General features: G+C 42.8%; 1 protein-coding gene across 10 annotated transcripts; it reads left to right on the top strand.

Moving 5' to 3' along the window:
* Positions 1-40: 40 nt before the first annotated feature.
* Positions 41-17,649, top strand: ZNF234 (zinc finger protein 234). 10 transcript variants are annotated; one of them, XM_078360023.1, is made up of 6 exons: positions 41-199; positions 777-834; positions 2,299-2,392; positions 8,420-8,546; positions 13,528-13,623; positions 14,609-17,649. In XM_078360023.1, the coding sequence occupies exons 3-6, from the start codon at positions 2,378-2,380 to the stop codon at positions 16,444-16,446; spliced, it is 2,076 nt and encodes a 691-aa protein (XP_078216149.1). In that variant the 5' UTR covers positions 41-199; positions 777-834; positions 2,299-2,377; the 3' UTR covers positions 16,447-17,649. The 10 variants fall into 10 exon arrangements, with proteins under 10 accessions (XP_078216149.1, XP_078216152.1, XP_078216150.1 ...); XM_078360026.1 differs by having other exon boundaries at positions 2,302-2,392; XM_078360024.1 differs by having other exon boundaries at positions 41-189; positions 630-834.
* Positions 17,650-18,107: the final 458 nt, after the last annotated feature.

The raw sequence follows: 18,107 nt of genomic DNA on the forward strand, positions 1-18,107 counted from the left end.
GATCAGTGGAGTCACAGCCACTTCCGCTCGGGGAGGGCGTGGGGGGGTGCGGTTGCCGCCGGGCATTCCGTGGTAGTTTGATCCAGTTCCGCGTTTTGCGGGCCCTTTCTAATGTCAGAGACTTAAGCTTGGGCTTCTTGGGACCCGACGGTCCGGTTACGGGAAAAGAATCCTCGTTGGAGAGCAGAGGTTTGGAGGGGTGAGGGCGGCGGCTTTTGTTCTGTCAGTAGGGCCCTCTTGGGCTGGGGGTCTTCTCGCGTCCCGGGGCGGGGCGGAGGCGGAGTATTTGGGACATGGTCGGGTCGCGTCTCGCCTGGTTTCAGGATTTCCGGGGCTCTGAGCTCGCCCACTCCTCCTCCCTGCACTCCAGGCGCGTGACCACTTCATTACAGTGTAATGTTGGGGTGTTACTTAATCTCCCTGGGCCTCTCCTTGCTGTTCTTTACAATAGGGACTTTAGGACCATCCTTGTAGACTCGGGAACTGGAATAGGTTACACAGCAGAAGCAATCCATATCACTTGGTGACCGGTGGTCTCTTGTTAATTTTCCACGAAGCCTGTCAGGTCCCCGGGTGGCGTCAGAGCTCCAGCAGGAGGGGCCCCAAGCCCTTGTCTCTCATCTCTACAGGTCGCTGGACGATCCCCGACGCCTTCTGACCTCGTTTTGGGAAGGCGACGGTTGTGTCCACTTCCACGAAGGGAGGGGAATATTTAACTTTTCTTGAGAACAGTGACCAGGTGAGGGTATTTCACACACAGCTTTCTCCTTCCCCAGCCTGAAAAAGGACTGAACGGGGTGACTCCTTGGCTCCTGAAAGCAAAGCTCCACCTGAGTGAGTGTGACTTGTCATTTTTCTTTTACGGAGACTGTATTTTTGTAGCATGTGTAATAGGGCATGTGTATTTATAATAATTAAGCCTTAATTACTAACTTCAGGCCGGGCGCGGTGGCTCACGCCTGTAATCCCAGCACTTTGGGAGGCCGAGGCAGGTGGATCACGAGGTCAAGAGATCGAGACCATCCTGGTCAACATGGTGAAACCCCGCCTCTACTAAAAATACAAAAGTTAGCTGGGCACGGTGGCACCTGCCTGTAATCCCAGCTACTCAGGAGGCTGAGGCAGGAGAATTGCCTGAACCCAGGAGGCGGAGGTTGCGGTGAGCCGAGATCGCGCCATTGCACTCCAGCCTGGGTAACAAGAGCGAAACTCCGTCTCAAAAAAAAAAAAAAAAAAAAAATTACTAACTTCAGTTGTAGGGGCTGTGTACAATTAAATACGTTTAAGCCGAACTGTGTCTTTGTGGAGAGGTACTGCTTTTTTCCCCTCTAAAGATGAGTGTGAGACGCAGGGAGTACCAGTTATTTGTCTGTAGTCATCCAAGTAGTAAGAGGTGAAGCTGGGGTTGGAACCTAGGCACTCAGGGGCAGAGTCCGAGTCGATCATCTCTTGGATATATTCTCACTGAGGCATTGGAACTAGCTGGACTCAGGTAGAGAAAGTAAGTTAGAACTTGACTGAAGGACCTTGAGAGCAAGGCTAATCCGCTTGGAGTTTTCCGAGTTTTTAAAAACTGTCAACCATTTTGTTTCATTTATTAAAAATATTTCACATTCTAATAGAACCGTATCACTGTAGACCATTCAGAAATTCCAGAAATATGAAGATATGAAAATTTTAATTACCTATGATTCCAGGTTGAAAAGATAGTCATGGTTAATTTCTTTTTCTTTTTCTTTTCTTGAGACGGAGTGTCTCTTTGTCACATGTTGGAGTGCAGTGGCCCGATCTCGGCTCACTGCAACCTCCGTCTCCACCACCTGTGTTCAAGCAATTCCCCTGCCTCAACCTCCCAAGTACCTGGCACTGCAGGCGTGTGCCACCACGCCTGGCTAATTTTTGTATTTTTAGTAGAGACGGGGTTTCACCGTGTTAGCCAGGATGTTCTCCATCCCCTGACCTCATGATCCACCTGCCTCAGCCTCCCAAAGTGCTAGGATTATAGGCGTGAGCCACCGCGCCTGGCAGTAATGGTGACATTTCTAATGCATTTTGTTTTAGTGGTTCTATGTTTGTATTTATTTACTTATAAATGTTTTACAAACTTTTTACTATACTTTTCTCAGTGTTTTTCTGCCTATCTGTTTATCCATGGAAATTTCCAAATAAAGAGCTAAGAAGCTCGTGACCTGCCATATTCTGTCGTGCTCATTCTTATTCTTCTCATTATTGTTACTCCTTATGACTATTTCCTGATTTTGAAAAACTTTAAATTAAAACGATTTTTTATGTCTTCAGCAGTGTTCCAGGCACGATTCTGCCTTCTCTCAAATGGCATAACTCAGGACTCTGCAAATTCCCAGAAACAGGAGGAAAAATGACCACATTCAAGGTGAATAAGGCTTGCCTGTCTTGCTGTTAAAATTCCATCTCTATTCACATTGTCATGTTTGCTCAGGAAGACTCAAGAACAACTCTGCCTTTTGAGTTGACTTTGGTTTTACACATTGTTTATTTTATTATTGCAGTCAGTCGAACTTCTGTATCTGTGGGTTTCACATCTAGGGTTTATGCATCTTTGAGGTTTGCATCCATGGATTCAACAAACTGCAGATTGAAACCTGAGTATATGTAAGGCTGACCATATGTATTTTCCTTTTGTAGTTAGTCGAATCTACGGATGTGGAATCCGTTGATGTGGAGGGCTGACTCTACTACAAACACTGTTTTAGATAAGAGATTTGAGCATCATAAATTATGGTATCCTCAGGGATCCTTGAACCAATTCCCCAAGCATATTGAAGGACAACTGTGTTTCTTTAATAGAGTAGAAAAATTAGTGGGAATGAACAGTTCTCCCACCTCTCTGCTTACATATTAGCCGTTTTTATTTTCTTATAGTCTTTTCCTAATGTGCGTTCATATTAGTATTCACGATATGTATCTCATTTTTAATTATTATTTTTTCATTAGGCACTAAATAATGTTCATTTTTTGAGGCTATGTCATATTCCCATTTAATTAATGTGTCATTTTATTTTTTTTATTATTTTTTTTTTATTGGATTTTAGGTTTTGGGGTACATGAGCAGAGCATGCAAGACAGTTGCGTAGGTACACACATGGCAGTGTGCTTTGCTTTTCTTCTCCCCTTCACCCACATTTGGCATTTCTCCCCAGGCTATCCCTCCCCACCTCCCCCTCCCACTGGCCCTCCCCTTTTCCCCCCAATAGACCCCAGTGTTTAGTACTCCCCTTTCTGTGTCCATGTGTTCTCATTTTTCATCACCCACCTATGAGTGAGAATATGCGGTGTTTCATTTTCTGTTCTTGTGTCAGTTTGCTGAGGATGAAGTTCTCCAGATTCATCCATGTCCCTACAAACGACACAAACTCATCATTTCTGATTGCTGCATAATATTCCATGGTGTATATGTGCCACTTTTTTCCAATCCAGTCTATTATCAATGGGCATTTGGGTTGATTCCAGGTCTTTGCTATTGTAAACAGTGCTGCAATGAACATTCGTGTACATGTGTCCTTATAGTAGAACGATTTATAGTCTTTTGGATATATACCCAGTAATGGGATTGCTGGGTCAAATGGAATTTCTATTTCTAAGGCCTTGAGGAATCGCCACACTGTCTTCCACAATGGTTGAACTAATTTACACTCCCACCAACAGCGTAGAAGTGTTCCTTTTTCTCCACCTCCTCTCCAGCATCTGTTGTCTCCAGATTTTTTAATGATCGCCATTCTAACTGGCGTGAGATGGTATGTCAATGTGGTTTTGATTTGCATCTCTCTGATGACCAGTGACGATGAGCATTTTTTCATATGATTGTTGGCCTGTCTTTTTATTTTTGACTGCTTCCCACTCACGGACAAGTAGGTGATTTAAGAATTTCATTGTTTTAAATTACACGGCAGTGACAATTTTCCTACATAACCTTTTCCTCAAAAATCAATTCTGAAAACTTTCTGCTGATGTTTTTTGTCTTTAAGGTACTGGAAGCTCAATTCTGAAAGAGTACTTTTGACATGTACCACATTGGCTGTTTTGTAGATAGAATATTCTAACATGGCATAGCACAACAGGCTATAATGCTGCTTTACACAAGTACTGTTGAAGTTTTCATATAGAAAGGGCCAGATTCTGTGTTCTCCATGCCTCAGTCATACTTTGTATGCATTTTATTTACTAGTGTCTCATGCCTTCATGTAGTAACCAGTTTGACCAAAGTAGTAGGTAGTAACCTTCATTTAAAACATCCAGGGATGCTGAACATTTGCCAGTCACTTGTGTTCTGTTACTGCATTTACTCAGAGCAGTGGAGTGAGGAGGTTCCTGGCCTCTTCTTTCTCTTAAACAGGTGAAATATGAGAAACCTGCTCAGATTGGCATAGAAAGTCAGGGGTCAGGAACATTACTCATTCCATTCAAGTGAAAGTGAGAGGCACAAGGAAACAAATATTTCTCAATGGAATGACCCGTGGTGTAGATGTTTGGAGTGCCCTGTTGGGTGATGACATCCGCAGGTATGGAGGGACACCTTGTCTTCCTAACGTGGTGGCCCCTCAGGTACACTGAGATGCTTAGCACTCTGGGTGCCCAAGGATGATGATCAACACAGTGATTATATAAAACCTTTAAATTACTCCATGACAAAAGATACCTTACAGAGTATTAGGAGAAAATATAACAAGCTAGGGCAAAAATATTTACCACACAGGTGCCAAAAAAGATGAAATTCACAATTAAGACTGGTATTCATTTATAATCAAGTAAGTAAGAAGAATAAAAAGAATTGTTGGCCGGTGCAGTGGCTCATGCCTGTAATCACAGCACTTTGGGAGGCCAAGGCGGGCAGATCTTCTGAGGTCAGGAGTTCAAGACTAGCTTGACTAACATTGAAAAACCCCATCTCTATTAAAAATACAAAATTAGCCAGGCATGGTGGCGCATGCCTGTAATCCCAGCTACTTGGGAGGCTGAGGCAGGAGAATCGCTTGAACCCGGGAGGCAGAGATTGCAGTGACCTGAGATCACGCCATTGCACTCCAGCCTGGGCAACAAGAGCGAAACTCCATCTAAAAAAAAAAAAAAAGAAATGTTGTTCTTAATTAGATTACCAAAACCATTGGAAAATTTGTAACCTGATGTTGGTCATCATGTAGAGAAACAAGGTACTTGTATTCTCTTTTTTCTTTTATTTTTTATTTTTGTAAGGTACTTGTATTCTCTTGAAAGATTAGGGAGGCAGGAAAAAGGTTAGGAAGAAAATCTGCCATTATGTGATTATAATTTTAATTGTGTTTATTTTTAGATATTTTATTTTTCATTTGCAATTATTTATTTATTTGGGACAGGGTCTCACTCTGTCGCCCAGGCTAGAGTGCAGTGGTGTGATCATGGCTCATCACAACCTTGATTTCCTGGGCTCGAGCAATTCTCTCACCATTCTCTCACCTCAGCCTCTGAGTATGTGAGGCCACAGGCACACACCACCACATGCAGCTAATTTTTTGGAGAGACAGGGTCTCACCATGTTGGCCAGGCTGGTCTTGAACTCCTGGGATCAAGCAGCCCACCAGCCTTGGCCTGCCAAAGTGCTGGGATTACAGGTGTGAGCCACTGTGCGTGGCCTGCAATCATTTTAAATACACATGAAAATAAGATCTACTTGGCGTGGTAGCTCATGCCTATAATCCCAGCACTTTGGGAGGCCAGCGCAGGCAGAGCACCTGAGGTCAGAAGTTCAAGACTAGCCTGACCAACATGGTGAAATCCTGTCTCTACTGAAAATACAAAATTAGCGGAGCATGGTGGCACATGCCTGTAATCCCAGCTACTTGGGAGGCTGAGGCAGGAGAATCACTCGAATCTGGGAGGCAGAGGTTACAGTGAGCCGAGATTGCGCCATTCCACTCCATCCTGGGCAACAAGAGTGAAACTCAGTCTCAAAAAAAAAAAAGTTTGGGCTGTGAACTGAATCAAAAATAAAATAAAATAAAAATAAAAAAGTAAGATCCATGTAAAATGATGTTTTTGCTGGATTGGCTGTAATGAGAAAAATACTTAAAATTAAATATTCATTATTTAGAACAGGTAGATTCAGATCATCAGTTCCCCTGAATAATATGCAGTCATGAAGTGAGATGAAATAGATGATGATAATAATAAATACTAGCTAATGTTTGTTAGGTACTTTGTCTGTGCCACACACTATTCCAAATGCTATATTTAGTCTCTTGTTCAACCTTTGAAAGAACTCTGTCATGGAAGAACCATCATACCCAAGATGAAACTAGGTGAACTTATCCGAGATCACACAACTTTGATGGGCACCCTTGTGGTGTATACTGAGGTATGATGGCTCCAGATTATGACACCAAATGCTGCAGGTAGTAATGGTGCTGTGTGCCCTGGGTATACAGAAGGAAAACTATGTAGCAGTTCCAGATATGTTCCCAAAAGCTTGTTAGTTTGGCAGACTTTAATGAAAAGGGATAGCATCCAGGGTTCCTGTGTGAGAGAAGGAAGGTGGATGTTACCATGTATGTTGGTTCTGACTTGCTCAATGTTTCTGGGGCAATTGGTAATATGTACCAAAAGGTGAAACCTGTATGGCTCAGGAAACATCACTTAGAGTTACTTACAAATAGACTCAGTGAAGGCACAAAGGCAACATCGAAGGCTATTGTCACTGATATACTTTTACTGACACTAAGGAAAATGGAAATGTGGCGTTGGTAAGATGGAAGGGGAAGGGCTGAGAAATCTACACATTAAGTCTGAAAATCTGGACCAACTTACCCTGCATACTCTCCACCTTCTCAGTGCTATATCTTTTCAAGTGGTTGTTAATAATGCTGAAGCAACCAAAAGAGAGCCCGCAGAGCCAAGTCAATTCTAAGCAAAAAGAACAAAGCGGGAGGCATCACACTACTGGACTTCAAACTATACTACAAGGCTACAGTAATCAAAACAGCATGGTACTGGTACCAAAACAGATATAGACCAATGGAACAGAACAGAGGCCTCCAAGGCAACACAACCTATCTACAACCGTCCGATCTTTGACAAACCTGACAAAAACAAACAATGGGGAAAGGATACCCTGTTTAATAAATGGTGTTGGGAAAACTGGCTAGCCATGTGCAGAAAGCAGAAACTGGACCCCTTCCTGACACCTTACACTAAAATTAACTCCAGATGGATTAAAGACTTAAACATAAGACCTAACACCATAAAAACCCTAGAAGAAAATCTAGGCAAAACCATTCAGGACATAGGCGTAGGCAAGGACTTCATGACTAAAACACCAAAAGCATTGGCAACAAAAGCCAAAATAGATAAATGGGACCTAATTAAACTCCACAGCTTCTGCACGGCAAAAGAAACAGTCATTAGAGTGAATCGGCAACCAACAGAATGGGAAAAAATTTTTGCAGTCTACCCATCTGACAAAGGGCTGATATCCAGAATTTACAAAGAACTCAAACAGATTTACCAGAAAAAAACAAGCCCATTCAAAAAGTGGGAGAAAGATATGAACAGACACTTTACAAAAGAAGACATACATGAGGCCAACAAACATATGAAAAAATGCTCATCATCACTGGTCATTAGAGAAATGCAAATCAAAACTACATTGAGATACCATCTCACGCCAGTTAGAATGGCGATCATTAAAAAATCTGGAGACAACAGATGCTGGAGAGGATGTGGAGAAATAGGAACACTTTTACACTGTTGGTGGGAGTGTAAATTAGTTCAACCATTGTGGAAGACAGTGTGGCGATTCCTCAAGGACCTAGAAATAGAAATTCCATTTGACCCAGCAATCCCATTACTGGGTATATATCCAAAGGATTATAAATCATTCTACTATAAGGACACATGCACTCGAATGTTCATTGCAGCACAGTTTACAATAGCAAAGACCTGGAACCAACCCAAATGCCCATCGATGATAGACTGGACAGGGAAAATGTGGCACATATACACCATGGAATATTATGCAGCCATCAAAAACGATGAGTTTGTGTCCTTTGCAGGGAGATGGATGAAGCTGGAAACCATCATTCTCAGCAAACTGACACAAGAACAGAAAATCAAACACCGCATGTTCTCACTCATAGGCAGGTATTGAACAATGAGAACACATGGACACAGGGAGGGGAGCACTACACACTGGGGTCTCTAGCGGGGAAATAGGAGAAGGACGGCAGGGGGTGGGGAGTTGGGGAGAGAGAGCATGGGGAGAAAAGCCAGATATAGGTGAAGGGGAGGAAGGCAGCAAATCACACTGCCACGTGAGTACCTATGCAACAATCTTGCATGTTCTTCACATGTACTCCAAAACCTAAAACGCAATTTTAAAAAATGCTGAAGCAAGGTGTGTTTGATGTTATAGGAGGGACTGACCTTCAAGGACGTGGCTGTGGTCTTCACTGAGGAGGAGCTGGGGCTGCTGGACCCTGTCCAGAGGAATCTGTACAGAGATGTGATGCTGGAGAACTTCAGGAACCTGCTCTCAGTGGGTGAGGACATGAGCTTTGTGACACTAAATGTCAGTCTCCTGGAGTGACTTTGTGTCTTCAGGTGTTCAGCACTTTGGAGGTTTTGAATTAGTCACCCACATTTGTGGACCTGACTTTTCTATCAACAGTTTTTAGTGAAATAAAAACTTGCACTTTGTACTAAGTGCAGTACAAAGCCAGGTATACTTGAAGGTATAATGTATGTTCTCCTACAGGCTGTTCTCCATGTCACAGCCAAAATGATCTTTTGGAAATATGAGTCAGATTGCCGTTCCTCTGCTTAAGACCCTGTATGGGGCTGGGCGCACTGGCTCATACTTGTAATCCCAGTACTTTGGGAGGCCGAGGCAGGAGGATCACCTGAGGTCAGGAGTTTGAGACCAACCTGGCCTACATGGCAAAACCCCTTCTGTAATAAAAATACAAAAATTAGCCGGGCATGGTGGCAAGCGCCTGTAGTCCTAGCTACTTGGAAGGCTTAGGCAGGAGAATCAGCTGAACCCAAGAGGCAAGGTTGCGGTGAGCCGAGATCATACCACTGCACTCCAGCCTGGGCAACAGAACGACACTCTAAAAGAAAAAAAAACCAACTCTGAATGGCTTCTTATTTTTCTGAAAGTTGAAGCCTTTTATAGGAGCTTATAGAGTCCTACGTGTTCTGCTCTTCATCCCCCTCTGCCTCTCTGACTACATCTCCTGTATTCTACCTCTTGCTCCATCTTTTCCAACCACATCATCCTCCCTACTGTTTCCCAGACCGGCTAAGGACACTACATTATTATTATTAAGACAGAGTCTCGCTCTGTTGGCCAGGCTCACTGGCACAATCTCGGCTCACTGCAACCTCCACCTCCCAGGTTCAAGCGATTCTCTTGCCTCAGCCTCCCAAGTAGCTGGGATTACACGTTCCTGTAACCATGCCTGGCTGATTTTTGTATTTTTTTTGTAGAGATGGGATTTCACCAGGTTGGCAGGCTGGTCTCAAACTACTGACCTCAGGTCATCCACCTGCCTCAGCCTTCCAAAGTGCCGGGATTATAAGCACAAGCCGCCGTGCCCAACCTGGACACTATTTCTTTCTGCTGCTGTACATTTTACCACAAACTGAGTGGATTAAAGGATAAAAATGTATTGTCTTTCAGTTCTTTGTTTGAAGTCCAGCATGGATCTCACTGGGCTGAAATCAAGCTGTCAGCAGGTCTGCATTTTTTTCCTGGAGGCTTTAGGGAAGGAGAATCTGTATCCTTACCTTTTCAGTGTCTAGAGGCTGCCAAATTTCATAGCCTGTGGCCCTCTTTGCAGCTAGCAACACTGCTTCTCTGATCATTCTTCTACAGTTACATTTCCCTTTTATTCTTTCTTCATCCTTTTTCCACTTTATAAGGACCCTTCTAACTGCATTAGGCCCACCTGGATAATATAGAATTGCGTTCTATTTTTAGGTCAGCTGATTTGCAACCTTAATTACCCTTTGTTATAACCTGGCCTATTCTTAGGATGAGAATTAGAACATGGATTCTTTCAGGGACCATTATTCTGTCAACTACAGATACTTCTGCCTCAAAGCCCTTATTTGCCCTTCTCTCTGCCTGGAAAAACTCACCTAAAATCCTCTTGGCCCCTCTCTTGCTTCATTCTGGTCTCTGCTCAATTTTAATTTCACGGTGAAGGCCTTTTCTGACCACCTTACTGGTACTGCCATCCTTTACTCTCTGCTCTGCCTTCTCTTGTGTCTCATAGACTTTGGTTTACTTGCTTATCCCTTTTTTCTCCCCACTGGAATATAATCTCCAAGAGTGGAGAATTTTTTTTGTTTTGTTTATTGCTGTATCATCAGTGCCTAAATAGTCCTGTTACATGGCAGATATCTGTTAATATAAATATTTGTTGGCGTCATGAAGGCGTTAATGGATGGATGTGACCTCACTCTAGGAGTCTTGCAGCTAGGTCAGGTCATACACAAACCAGAGTGAATGAAGCGTGTTGCAGAACATTATGTGTTTTCTGATGGCTGTACATTCAGCTTTTTCTTCCTTACGTGCCCTTCACATGTATGTGTCTTAGTGTGTGCACTTGACCCTCATCCCATGAAAACTTACAAGCATTGTGGTTGTGACCACACTGAGTAACACCTTCCCAGTGGCTTTCCTGGAGACTTCCATAGTATGGAACACATTCATTTCTGGGAAGGAATAATTTTTTTTTTTTTTTTGAGACGGAGTTTCGCTCTTGTTGCCCAGGCTGGAGTGCAATGGCATGATCTCGGCTCACCGCAACCTCTGCCTCCTGGGTTCACGCAATTCTCCTGCCTCAGCCTCCCGAGTAGCTGAGACTACAAGCGCGTGCCACCATGCCCAGCTAATTTTTATATTTTTAGTAGAGACAGGGTTTCACCATGTTGACCAGATGGTCTCGATCTCTTGACCTTGTGATTCACCCGCCTCGGCCTCCCAAAGTGCTGGGATTACAGGCGTGAGCCACCGGGGCCGGCCTTGGAAGTTGTCTTTCTATTTAAAGCAGTTTGTTTAATTAAGGACCAGGTACCTTCTAGAACCCAAGTTTTTTAGCTCTTTTGAACATGAGCCACAGCAAGAAATGCATCTTTTATTGTAACCAGAACAATGAAACAAACAATTCATGTCTGTGTAGATTGACATTATAGCTTTAGTAAGCATTTCACGTAAGGACCCCTTTTCTGCTGGTGGTAATGCTCGGATAGTTTCTATCCTGGTTGTTTTTTTCTGAATGCTTATTACAAGCTTTTAAATTTATTTCACAGCTCATGAAAGGGCTATAGTTGTTCATTTGAAAACCGTTGTGAAAGGCCCAACTTATCTATATTCAGAGCTTCAGAAGGAACCAGTATATAGGCCTTTCTGCTTTCTTTTCATTTCAAGTGATTCTTGCCATCTTCAAATTTTATTATTAGCCTCATCCTGGATTTACGTGTCCCTCATACAGCTTTTCAGCTTATCTGCAAAATTAAAATTTTCTGTTCTTGGCTGGGCGCGATGGGTCACGCCTGTAATCCCAACACTTTGGGAGGCCGAGGTGGGTGGATCACGAGGTCAAGAGATCGAGACCATCCTGCTCAACATGGTGAAACCCCGTCTCTACTAAAAATACAAAAAATTAGCTGGGCATGGTGGCTCATGCCTGTAGTCCCAGCTACTCAGGAGGCTGAGGCAGGAGAATTGCCTGAACCCAGGAGGCGGAGGTTGCGGTGAGCCGAGATTGCACCATTGCACTCCAGCCTGGGTAACAAGAGCGAAACTCCATCTCAAAAAAAAAAATTTCTGTTCTTTTCCTACTTTGAATAACTTATTTGGAAAAGATGTTTTTCTTCTAGGACTTGGCTTAAATTCTCACATGAAAAAGTCAAACTGGGGTTCATTTATTCCTTCAACATACATTTATTGAGCATTCACTGTGACAGGCATAGTTCTGGACAGTGGTTATAAAGGAGGAAAGTGTGGAATGAGTATTATGTCAGAATTAGAAAATCCTTCCCTCGTTGATGCTGCATTGTTGTGGGAAGGACATACATTAAATGACCAGTAACTTAGTATGTTTAAGTGGTAAAAGTGCTGTGAAGAACATAAACAAGTTCAAATTACCGGAGGTGAATTGGGTGAAGACAGATTTATTATTTTTCGATGGGTAATAAAGCAGGCCTCCTTGGTGAGCTGACATTGAGCAGAGACCCACAAGACATGAGGAACTGTCCATATTGCTGTCTGGGAAGAGTTCCTGCCTGAATATAACTCCTGATGTGAGATTGGCTTTCAAAGTTTACGCTGTGACATCATCTTTTTCATCTCCCTGTCTCCATCTCAGTTGTGAAAGATTGGAGGCTACTTTTTCACTTTTCTTTTTCCTGGAGGTCTGAATTACTGCTTGATTTTAGAATAATGTATGTTATCAGTTCAACTTCCTTTCCCTTTTGTCCTCACGTAGGGAACTTGCCGACAGAAGCTAAAGTTTCAGCATCTGCTTATATTTTAGTCACTATGTGGTTAGATAGTTGCTCCCAGCCTGCAAGTCATGTTAACCATTCCAGTCACCCAGACGTTGAAGTAACTTTCCAGTAAAATGACCAAGGCAGAGTTATGTAGACGCCATTTAACAAATGTCTACTGATACAAAGGAGGAGGCAGCTTTTTTTTTTTCCCCCATGACAGAGTCTCACTCTTGTCACTCAGTCTGAAGTACAGTGATACAATCAAGGCTCACAGCAGCCTCTAATTCCTGCATTCAAGTGATCTTCCATCTCAGCCTCCCAAGTAGTGGGAACAACAGGTGCATGCCACCACATCTGGCCAATTTTTTAAAAAGGTTTTCAGTAGGGACAGAGTCTTGATAAGTTGTCTAGGCTGGTCTTGAACTCCTGGACTCACATGATCCTCTGGCTTCAGCTTCCCAAAGTGCTGGAATTACAGGTGTGAGCCACTGCACTCTGCCAAGAGGCAGCTTTTAAATCACTATTCCTGAAGAGAGGGGAGTAAATTTTTCCCCTGTAAAAATTTCCTTGAGCTACTTCTTTCCACTAAACTTTTGTGGAAGAGTTCATTTAAAAAATTATTTCCAAATATTTAGATCTCTTTGTATAAGGTTAAACATTTTGGAATATTATTAAGGATAAACCCTTCAGAAGACACATTTTAAGTGTAAGTTATATTAGAAGTGGTCAAGAGTTTATAATAGTTGCCAACTCATTTAATGTCTATCAACACAGAAGAATAAGATTAAGTGTATATGTTTTGCAGCATATTCAGGAATATGGTTGACCCTTGAACAATGTGGGGGCTGGGGACACCAATTCCCCTCACAGTAAAAAAAATCCATGTACAGTAGAAATCCATGTATAACTTTTGACTGCTCCCTAAAATTTAAAAAGACCTTTAACACATATTTTGTATGTTATAATGTATTATATATTGTATTCTTATAATAAAGAAAGAATTCTTTATTCTTGCAATAGAGAGAAGAGGAAACGTTGCTAAGAAAATTTTAAGGAGGAAGATGAGGGGTTGGTCTTGTTGGCTCAGGGATGACAGAGATAGAAGAAAATCCATGTGTAAGTGGACACATGCAATTCAAACCTGTGTTGTTCAAGGGTCAGCCATACTTTGAACATGTAAATATAAATATTTCAGGTTATTTAATAATTTGAATATGTAATATTAACCTAAACTGCAAAGTATTTGATTATTTTCTTGCTTTCCCTTGAATTTCTTGTTGATTCATATTATCTACATTTTTAAAACTTTTTATTTATTTATTTATTTGAGATGAACTCTTGCTCTTGTCCCCCAGGCTGGAGTGCAATGGCATGATCTTAGCTCACTGCAACCTCTGCCTCCTGGGTTCAAGCCATTCTCCTCCCTCAGCCTCCAGAGAGGCTGGGATTACAGGCACCAGCCACCACGCCCAGCTAATTTTTGCATTTTTAGTAGAGGTGGAGTTTCACCATGTTTTCCAGGCTGGTCTCAAACTCCTGACCTCAGGTGATCCACCCGCCTCAGCCTCCCAAAGGGCTGGGATTACAGGCATGAGCCACCACACTTGGCCTTTTAATATTTTTAATAGAGAAACATTCCTGCTTTGTTGCCCAGACTGGTCTCAAACCTTGGCCTCAAACTATATCCTTCTGCCCCAGCCTCCCAAAATGCTGAGCTATACAGGCATAACCATAGCCTATGCTTTTCATATTTATATAATTTACTATTTGTTATTCTACATTGACTTTGAAATTCAGCGGAAATGGCAGTACAATTTGTATCATATTATTAATTTTTAAAATTAACTCTGACTTCTAACTTGTATCTTACATAGGAGACTTGGTATGGTCTAATGCCTAGTAGATAGCAGCCAATTAGACTATCTCTTGATTACTCTAGGCATGCCAATCAGAGATCATGATACACAGTGGAAAAGACAATTATACAAACTGGACCATCTCTGGATTTGTTAAAATCCCATGCTGTCTCCTAAGTATGACATCTTGAAAACTTTAAATAGAGCCCCCAGTTTTCACATCTCTGAATTCTCTGTCCTTACAGCAGACAAGATCCAAAGTGAGATGGAGGCAGGACCACATGAAGAGCTTTCCTGGGGGCAAATCTGGAAACAGATTGCAAGTGATTTAGTCAAGTATGAAGACTCTATGATAAATATTTCTCAGTTCCCCAAACAAGGTGATTTGTCTTGCCAGATTAGGGCAGGACTATATACAACTCACATGGAACAGAAGCTTTACCAATCTAATGAGGACAAAAAGCCCTTCACTGATGCCTGCAACTTTGACCTTCATCAACAGTTATACCCAGGAGAGAAGTCTCATACATGTGATGAGTGTGGAAAAAGCTTCTGTTACATCTCAGCACTTCATATTCATCAGAGAGTCCACATGGGAGAGAAACGCTATAAGTGTGATGTGTGTGGTAAGGAATTTAGTCAAAGCTCACATCTGCAAACTCATCAGAGAGTCCATACTGTAGAGAAACCATTCAAATGTGTGGAATGTGGGAAAGGCTTCAGTCGTAGATCAACACTTACTGTGCATTGCAAATTACACACAGGAGAGAAACCTTACAATTGTGAGGAATGTGGGAGGGCCTTCATACATGCTTCCCATCTTCAGGAACATCAGCGAATCCATACTGGGGAGAAACCATTCAAATGTGATACATGTGGTAAGAACTTCCGTCGTAGATCAGCACTTAATAATCATTGCATGGTCCACACAGGAGAGAAACCATACAAATGTGAGGACTGTGGTAAGTGTTTCACTTGTAGCTCAAACCTTCGTATCCATCAAAGGGTCCACACAGGAGAGAAACCTTACAAGTGTGAAGAATGTGGTAAGTGCTTTATTCAGCCTTCACAATTTCAGGCCCATCGGAGAATCCACACTGGAGAGAAACCATATGTATGTAAAGTGTGTGGTAAGGGTTTCATTTACAGTTCAAGTTTTCAGGCCCATCAGGGAGTCCACACTGGAGAGAAGCCGTACAAATGCAATGAGTGTGAGAAGAGCTTCAGAATGAAAATTCATTATCAAGTACATCTGGTGGTCCACACAGGGGAGAAGCCCTATAAATGTGAGGTATGTGGAAAAGCCTTCCGTCAGAGTTCATATCTTAAAATCCATCTGAAAGCACATAGTGTACAGAAACCTTATAAGTGTGAGGAGTGTGGGCAGGGCTTCAATCAGAGCTCACGACTTCAGATTCACCAGCTGATCCATACCGGCGAGAAACCATACAAATGTGAAGAGTGCGGAAAGGGATTCAGTCGTAGAGCAGATCTTAAAATTCATTGTAGGATCCACACTGGAGAGAAGCCATATAATTGTGAGGAGTGTGGGAAGGTCTTCAGTCAGGCCTCACATCTTCTGACCCATCAGAGAGTTCACAGTGGGGAAAAACCATTCAAATGTGAAGAGTGTGGGAAGAGCTTCAGTCGGAGTGCACACCTTCAAGCCCATCAAAAAGTCCACACTGGAGAAAAGCCATACAAATGTGGGGAGTGTGGAAAGGGCTTCAAGTGGAGCTTGAACCTTGACATGCATCAGAGGGTGCACACTGGAGAAAAGCCATATACATGTGGGGAGTGTGGGAAGCACTTCAGTCAGGCCTCAAGTCTCCAACTTCATCAGAGTGTCCACACGGGAGAGAAACCGTACAAATGTGATGTGTGTAGTAAAGTCTTCAGTCGGTCTTCACAACTACAGTATCATAGGCGAGTTCACACTGGGGAGAAACCTTACAAATGTGCAATATGTGGTAAGAGCTTTAGCTGGCGATCAAATCTTGTAAGTCATCACAAAATTCATGCTGCTGGTATATTCTATGAAAATGATGACAGTAAGGCCGGGCGCGGTGGCTCAAGCCTGTAATCCCAGCACTTCAGGAGGCCAAGGCGGGGGTGGTTCATGTGGTCAAGAGATCGAGACCATCCTGGTCAACATGGTGAAACCCTGTCTCTACTAAAAATACAAAAAATTAGCTAGGCATGGTGGCGCGTGCCTGTAATCCCAGCTACTCAGGATGCTGAGGCAGGAGAATTGCCTCAACCCAGGAGGTGGAGGTTGCGGTGAGCTGAGATCGCGCCATTGCACTCCAGCCTGGGTAACAAGAGCGAAACTCTGCCTCAAAAAAAAAAAAAAGAAAATGATGTCAGTAGTAAGAATATCAGAGAGTTGTCAGAGAAAGGAAGTTTGACAAGGTGATTAAAACAAAACTAATGTACAACCTGAATGCTTGTAATCAGATTTCATAGGAGAGAAAAACTTTATCAGCTTCCTTGAATTTACGTGATTTGTAACGCTCCACATTTCCATCTAGACTTTTTTTTTTTTTTAACTCAGTCTCACTCTCTTGCTCATGCTGGATGCAGTGGTGCAATCTCAGCTCACTGCAACCTCCACCTCCTTCCAGTGATTCTCCTGCCTCAGCCTCCTGAGTGGCTGGGATTAGAGATAGGCACATGCCACCACACCTGCATAATTTTTGTATTTTTAGTAGAGACAAGGTTTCACCATGTTGGCCAGACTGGTCTTGAACTCCTGACCTCATGTGTTCCACCTGCCTCCGCCTCCCGAAGTGCTGGGATTACAGGCATGAGCCACCGCACTTGGCCTTTATCTAGACTTTGAAATGATTGCCTTATAATTACTGTAGCATTCTCTTATTTAAAATATTTGTTTTGTTTAAGGCAGTGTTTAAGCAATAGCTCAACATATCCCAGTGGTCCAGTGACCACACAGCTGTGAACCGTTGTTAAGTGGTACAATAAAGAATTCTGTTAAAACTTTGACATTTATGGGATGTCACCTAGGAAACAGGACTTAGAAAATGGGTTTGACCTGGGCTTTAGAAAAGTATCCTAATGAAGGTGCCAGAATTGATGTCCATTAGACTGTAAGCTCCACGGGGGCAGGAACTTTGGGGCTGAATCTATATAACCTTAACATTGATTAGTGCTTCTGGTGTGCTCAATACTTGTTTGTTAAGTGAATCAAAAGGAGTAAATATACAATATTTGAAAATTGTACCCAGAGGAAGAAGCCTGCGAAATAAAATTATTTGGGGGAAATGAACATTTGTTAAAATGTGGAAAACCACTAGATACTGCATTCTACAATGTTAATACGGTATTACCATTTGGTTTTTTTTTTTTGAGACGGAGTTTCGCTCTTGTTACCCAGGCTGGAGTGCAATGGCGCGATCTCGGCTCACCGCAACCTCCGCCCCCTGGGTTCAGGCAATTTTCCTGCCTCAGCCTCCTGAGTAGCTGGGATTACAGGCATGCGCCACCGTGCCCAGCTAATTTTTTGTAATTTTTAGTAGAGACGGGGTTTCACCATGTTGACCAGGATGGTCTCGATCTGTTGACCTCGTGATCCACCGGCCTCGGCCTCCCAAAGTGCTGGGATTACAGGCTTGAGCCACCGCGCCCGGCCGGTATTACCCTTTTACAGTTGACCCTGTCCTCTCTCTAGTCTCTCCTCTCAAATTTGGTTCTTATTGTTTGAGAGCCTGTCTAGTTTCCCAAGGT

This window comes from Callithrix jacchus, chromosome 22, assembly GCF_049354715.1.
Source record: "Callithrix jacchus isolate 240 chromosome 22, calJac240_pri, whole genome shotgun sequence".
In the NCBI taxonomy this organism is placed as follows: domain Eukaryota; kingdom Metazoa; phylum Chordata; class Mammalia; order Primates; family Cebidae; genus Callithrix; species Callithrix jacchus.